This window comes from Rhamphochromis longiceps, linkage group LG14, assembly GCF_057381845.1.
Source record: "Rhamphochromis longiceps isolate RC_006_pf linkage group LG14, R_longiceps_female_GT1.1, whole genome shotgun sequence".
NCBI lineage: Eukaryota > Metazoa > Chordata > Actinopteri > Cichliformes > Cichlidae > Rhamphochromis > Rhamphochromis longiceps.
In genome coordinates this window covers 37365157-37372269 of record NC_140570.1, presented here as the reverse complement: position 1 = coordinate 37372269, position 7113 = coordinate 37365157, and the positions used below count along the sequence as shown (strand labels likewise).

The following is a 7113-nucleotide window of genomic DNA, read 5'->3' as shown; positions in this document are numbered from 1 at the left end:
ACAATTCATTCACTCTCGCATTCACACACTGGTGGAATGCGCCATCGGCCCCCTCTGGCTAACAGCAGTAGGCGGTAGGGTAAAGTGTCTTGCCCAGACAAGATACGCTTCCCAACCCCCTGAGCCACGGTGGCCCCAGTTATAATGATTATGTGCTTTTTTGTTTTATGTGATTTGATGTTTATCCATATCTCATTCATGTATCTCTCAGAGTATCATTTTGAATATTCTTCTGTTTCTATCAGTGATCAGTTCGATCTATAAGAAATGTTAGAAACCAGTTGTAAATGTATTCGTTCTTCACGCTGATGTGAATCATTATCATCTCTCTTGGAAAATGTATTTTGTTATTGTGTTTAAGAGCAGATTCATTACAGCACCATGTGTATCTGCACTATATTGTTTTCATTGTTGTGAATCATTTATATTTGCATTTCAGTTGTTGTGATGCAGCAGACTGGAAACATGATTGTCTGATACAGCAAACACTTCATAATATGGACTTTACTGCTTTGATTGTGTTTTTATATTCTCCATTTTTGTTAGGAATCATTTCTGAAATAAAAATATCTAAACAACAGGCTGAATGTTGATGTTCTTTTGTCAATGACTCCATGATGATTTTTAATTTTAATAAACACACAATCCTCATATTTCAGTGCAGGATGTAGAACAGAGTATATCAGTAAACTGGATCAGACCTCATCAGCATTTTGACCTTAACATGCAGCCAAAAACAGAATGCCGGCCAACACCTTATTGATTTAAATAATTTAAGGGATGGTTTATGGTGTCTGCTTTATTTCTTCACTAATTTAGATTTCACTGCAGAATATGAAGTAGGTTAATTGAAATAATCTACTGCAACAAAATAGTGAAGAATACTTTAATGAACCAGTACTCATGATCATACTTCATGATTCTGCACAATATAAAAGTATTATTGACATTAAATATAATTTGATAGTAACTCTTTTGTACTGTAAATATGATTATTGCTTCTGTTTGAGTAAATTTTAAAATGTTTGTGTGTGATGTCACAGGGCCGCGAGTGGGAGAAAAAACATGGAAGAAAGCGGAAGAAGGAGAAGAAACGCAGTGAATCAGCCCTCCTTTCCCTACATCGTTATACTGATCTGAGTCCGTACTAGTGATGGGATTCCCGGCTCTTTTTAGAGAACCGGGTCTTTCGGCTCAGCTCACTAAAAAGAGCCGGCTCTTCAGGTTGTTTTGTTGCTTTAATTTATTGTTAACAATAATATAACATTATGCACAAAAGGAATTACTAATGTAAAAAAAATGGTTTTATTTATATATGTTTATATATAAATATGCGGTGGCCCCTAGAGACAAAACACTTAGTACAAACTCCAAAACACATTTCTAGCATTAACTGAACTTCCAAAACAGAGCTACTAGATCACTTAAATGACACAATTGAAAGCATGTGTGTATTGTTTGTGTATTTATACACAGGCACTCATATATATTCAAATAATTTTAAAAAAAAGTTCATTTACCTGTTATTACCACACACCAAATCCGGTCGTTGGTACTTGCTGGCTTGTGTAGCCACAAGATAACAAAAGCTCAACACTGCGCCCAGCATCCTGGAGCACTTTTGTATGTGTTTTGAGTTTTTGTGTGTTTCTGAGTTTTTATGTGTTTTGGAGTTTGCACATGCTTTGTCTGTAGGGGCCACCGTAAATATACTTTTGTTTATTCACTCCACATAAAATGTAAGAAATAAATCATATAATACAAAAACCAACTATTCACATTTCAACTCTTAACTATTTAAATTTTCAGCCTTTTCCTTTTACATTTCGTTCGCGACCGACACATCACTAGTCCGTACTGTGAGCAGACAACCAGCAGGAGGAGGACTGCGGAGCTCAGTCACTTCCGCACCATGTGAGCCACCGGGACTGGAGCTCATTTGCTCCCGCATGAACTCCACATCCTCCGGTATAGAGAAACAGCACCCCGGCACAGCAAAGACTTCCGCACCCCATCATCAGGGCGCTCTAGTGGGAGAAAGGAGGCCCGCAGCTCAGTGCACGCAGCGGCCACGCACAGGGATTGTCCCCGGCTGGGAGCACGGACCGGCCGGCAGCATGTCTGCGGACGTGGCGGTGTCTTTGGCGGTGCTCGCGGGGATCGTCGTGCTGAGCGACGTGACCCGCAGGTTGCTGGCTCGGGCCCTAGCAGACACCGGGCTCTCCGAGTACGTGGTGGAGCTCGTGTCCACCTTCCAGCTGTGCTGCTGCACCCACGAGCTCAAGCTGCTGTCCGAGGTGGGCGGCATCGAGCCTGGTCTCGCGCTCACCTTCACGTATTTGGCGTCGGTGGTCCACGGGCTCACCTTCAGCGGGGCGATCGGGAACCCCTCCGGTGCGCTCGAGCGCGCCTACCACGCCAAGTTGTCGGGCTCCCGCGCCCTGCGGAGGATCGCGTGCCAGTTCGCGGCGGCCGCCGCTGCACGCGCTGCGGTGCCGAGGCTGTGGGGGGTCGGGCTGTCGAGACTGCACGCGCGACACAAGCTGTTCGGGTTCCGATGCACCAGCCCCATCCACGCGCCCCTGCACGAGGCCGCTGCGGTTGAGCTCGCGTGCGCCTTTGCGGTTCAGACTGTTATCACGCACACGCAATCGGTGCAGGAGAAATTCCGCGTGCACGCCGTGGCTGCGGTCATCACCACAGCGGTTTATGCAGGTATGATAACTCTATATGACTGCTGCAGGGAATCAAATCCGGCTCCACCGCTAATTAATCACGTGATCGGAAATCACGAGCACATCAGAGTATTTACATGGTGCCGGGGTCTGTTGGGGGAGACACGAACCGGGCACCAATCATACACTTCAGCCACGAATACATAAAAATCACCTAAATGTGGCTGAACAGTGGCTCAGACCTCCTGCTCTCATAAACACGCATTAGCTGTGTGAGGGTCGGAGCCGCTTTGTTTGTGTAGTTTTCATCATATTACACACAAAAGTGTGCAGCTTATAGTTATGTGGCAACGTGTCCCACCTCAGGGTAGTGCAGGCATCAAAAGGCAGTGACACGTTACCCTGCGGGAGAGCCATGATAACGGTCTCTCTTCACAAACACTGGGGCTTGGAAAAGCCTCAGTCCTAAAGTGTTAAGAATGGGAGCCAATCAGGTGGCAGCGTGACCGGTGAACCTTTACTCTGAGTGTGTGTAGAGGAACACATGTTCACTGTGTGTTTATATAGAACAAGCAGACTGGAACAATTATGATCAAGCCAAACTCAACGCTTAAAATCGACTCCTGATCTTTGATCCGTCCTCACCTGGTCGTGAACGTGATGGTCAGCCAGGTATCCAGTTTACCTTTGACTGTCAGATTTAGGCAGATTTGATTGCTTCCGTTTCATGATGACAGATTTAAGTGAACTCCTCTGTCTCCATTCCCAGACATCTACTTTTGAATAACCTTTCCTTTAACTTGCTCCGAGTGCTCTTTTGTCTGCATGGTGTAACTGCAGCCTGGCATGCTGAATAACCAGTGAGTGGACCTTCCAGAAATATGTGATTTTAGGATTTTATAAGTCATTTGGCTGTTGAATGAGGTCAGTCATCTTTAAAGAGGTGAATATTTATGTAGTCATCAGTTGACGTTCGTTTGTGGAAGTCTGTTTTCACTCTGATAATAAAGAGGATTTATTTATTTCATTGACCAATAATAAAAAGACTGTTATTATATTTTTAACATTATATGATTATATTCACAGTGATGCTTTGAGGAAGACTGCACTGTTTGTCCCAGAATAATCAAAGTGCAATGAAATACATTCACTAATTTACTATTTGGAACTAACACACTATTAGTACATCTCAGAGACACCTTCTTTCTCACATGAAGAGTAACAGATTACATCTCTCACTGTGTCCGTCAACCAACTCCCGTGTAAAGTCAGTTATTAGCAGTTTTTTAACTACACCCGTAAATGAACGTTTGACTGAATGCTGATGAGTGAATACTGAGAATTTAGGAGGAAATATTTTCAAATTTTCCTGCAGAGAATCTGATTAAAATCTAAGCAAGAATCTGTTTGATCAATGACCTTTTTTCAGCCAGTAACCTTTAAAGTCACACATCCGCTGGAATATTATCATTTTCTGCTCTCTTTTTATACCTTTATGGAGAAGAAAAGCGTCTGGAGTCCAGATGCAAATATGACCTGGATGACTGAGAACCTTCACAGACTTTAACTTTCTAAGGCAGATTCAGGAATGCATTCAGCTGCTTTGTGCTGTATAGCAGATTTAAATGATGAACAAATGTGAGTTCACTGATAAAACTGTGCATGTGTGTCCAGGTGGCAGCGTGACCGGAGCTGTCTTTAACCCAGCGCTGGCCTTCTCCACACAGTTCCCCTGCGGTGGACACTCCTTCCTCGAGTACTGCGTGGTCTACTGGCTGGGCCCGCTGCTCGGTGAGACTAACACACCTGACAGAGACGCTAGAAAAATCTCAACTTAAAGAGATCACAAGTATTTTTCCTGCTGCCGACTGAAGCCAGTAACATCAGTTTGAAAATAGTTTTTAATGGGATTTTTGCACAAACTGGCTGGAAAATCCTCAGTGCTATAAATTCAGGTCTTTGACTTTTAATAAGGATAAGTGAAATTTCTTCTGGCTTTTCATTTTGTTTAAAAACACAACAGCTCAAAAAGTCCTGAATGAATTCTGATAAAACTTTGAGGGGGTGTAGCGTGGAGTCATGTTAACAATCCAGTAACATTTGCCTTACATGCTATTTGAAAACAGACAAAAAGCCTTTTAACTAAGAAACTATGATTCTTACAAGTGTGGTGTATATTGTCAACATATAGAAAATACCATATAAAGGTTTAAAATATCATATCACATTTGACCTCCGACCTTTCCTTCAAGGTCAGTTGATTGCTCTGAATGTCAAAGGGATAATAATAGAGCTATTTAAAACTATGTTTCTTACTGTCATTGTATTTTCATCGTGTCGGCGTATAGGGAATGATAAATGGGGTTCCTGAATATCACCTTATTTTGGACCTTCTTTCTGACCTTCTCAGTCTTTCCATGTTCTGTGCAATATTTTGGTCTCAGTGAAATTACCATCCCCACCCTAAATGACCATAGCCCCTCCCTTATTCATTTATTTATTTATTTATTTATTATATTGTATAACTGTCCTTGTATACTGCCCCACAATGTTTCTGTTTCAATTTTTGTATGCACACACCGTGGAGTTTACATATATATTTACATATACATATATACATACATATACATTTGACCTCTGACCTCACTTTTACCCTTCACATCTGCCTTTCTTTCAAGTTGAGTCCAAAACGTGGTGCAGCCTTAAAGACAGTTTCGTCTTTATATTTCCAGGACAGATTCAAGATAGAAAATATTTTTACACGACGGTACACAGAAATAAAGAGCTGTGGTCATAAATGACCCCTCTTTGCCACGTGGATCACCAGTAAAGGTTTTAGTTGAACTGTTAGACAGAAGAAACCACATTAGCGATGAGCACTGCTACGTTTTAGTGCCTGTGTCTCTGGCAGCCAGCGAGCCAGTTGTGTTCAAAGTGTTGACACAAATCTGATAAGCTGCTTAAATATTAAAATCTCATGACTCATTTGTTTGAAGCAAAGATGTGTGTAATTTACCTTCACTGGCAGAGCGACGAGCGTCTAAAAATATCTCTCGGTGCTTCAGGAATGACATCGTTTGTTTAATGGAATAAATCCCATGATTGCCGTTTCAGGATTCAGGCACATTTAATTTGATGCAACAGCAAAACTCAAAAACGTGAGAGAGCACACATCAGATTTTGGTCGATGAAATATTCCAGTTTTTGACTGACATTTGTTGTGTAGTTAAAAAATAAGACAGCTTTGGGTACAAAGCACCTCGAGGTGACTGTTGTTTGGGAGTTGTTTCATTTATCTGAGCGGTGTGCGTCGCTTCACAGTAACACCTTAAATGTTTTATTCAGAAGTTTCATGGTTGACATACAGAAAACAACTTTTGTCCTAAAAGTTTAATTTTTTTCCTCTTCTTCTGCATCGTGGTTCTTTCAGGGATGATGAGCTCGGTGCTGCTGTTCGACAAACTCGTCCCTGCGCTCTCAACAAAACCGTCACCTCGCCATCTTCCCACGGAGAGCAAGAAGAAGGCGTGAGCGTTACTGGACGGCGATTTTCAGGTGAAGCTGTTTGTGACGGACTGTCAACCTGCTGCTGAGAAAGAAGGAAGAAGAAGAACCGCACGAATGCACTTCTTTTTAAGGGATACCAGAAGCACATCTGAGAAGTTCAACACAAAATTAGCTTTTAAATTTGTGAACAGGGCAACGCCAACATTTTACTTTCAATCAAACCTGTAGAACTTTTTGTATTTAATCCTGAGTCAACACACTGACCTTTTTTAGGGTTACTAAAATAATGTTTGCATGAGTTTTTTTTTGTTTTTTTTAAAAGACTGGAACCACAGAGCTGATATAAAGGACACAGATGTGTTGTAACCCTGCAAACAAATGTTATACAGTAACATACACTTAGCCCCTATTTTATGTTTCAATCACTTTTTAAGCTACTAAACTAATCTGACAACTGCAAACTGAAAATGTGATGTAGCATAATATTGCAACAACCTCATTAGTCTGTCTTTGAGTGAATGATCTGTGTATTTTAGTCATATTTTTACCTAATACAACATTCCTGAGCCATGCACAGTGTAGGAGTGTACATGCACATGTCTGTTAGTTTTTGCACAAATGCAATTAGTGCCTTTGAGCTCTTTGTAAATACTGTACATGCAAACATAAATAAACAGTGGTCAGTGATGATTGGTTGTTTCTTTGATCCTGGGAAAGGTTCAGCAAAAACATTAGTGTTTCCAAAGAAGCCACGAAAAGTTATTAGCTTCATACTATGAAAGCTGTCCTGAAATTTTGCACATTTCAGGGCTGAAAAACACATTTCAGCCAAATCCAAGTGTCAGTCTGAACACATCTGTTGCTGTTAAATATGCATCAGTTTTATGTTGATACCATAAAGCAGGGGTCTCAACCTTAAATGAGCTGTGGG

At 41.5% G+C, this 7113-nt stretch overlaps 1 protein-coding gene across 2 annotated transcripts; it reads left to right on the top strand.

The window, feature by feature from the left end:
* The first annotated feature begins 1795 nt into the window (after positions 1-1795).
* On the top strand, positions 1796-6869 carry aqp11 (aquaporin 11). Of its 2 annotated transcripts, XM_085380598.1 has the most exons (3): positions 1806-2715; positions 4350-4466; positions 6106-6869. In XM_085380598.1, the coding sequence occupies exons 1-3, from the start codon at positions 1950-1952 to the stop codon at positions 6204-6206; spliced, it is 984 nt and encodes a 327-aa protein (XP_085236724.1). In that variant the 5' UTR covers positions 1806-1949; the 3' UTR covers positions 6207-6869. The 2 variants fall into 2 exon arrangements, with proteins under 2 accessions (XP_085236726.1, XP_085236724.1); XM_085380600.1 differs by lacking the exons at positions 4350-4466; positions 6106-6869 and adding an exon at positions 3170-4337 and having other exon boundaries at positions 1796-2715.
* The last annotated feature ends 244 nt before the right edge of the window (positions 6870-7113 follow it).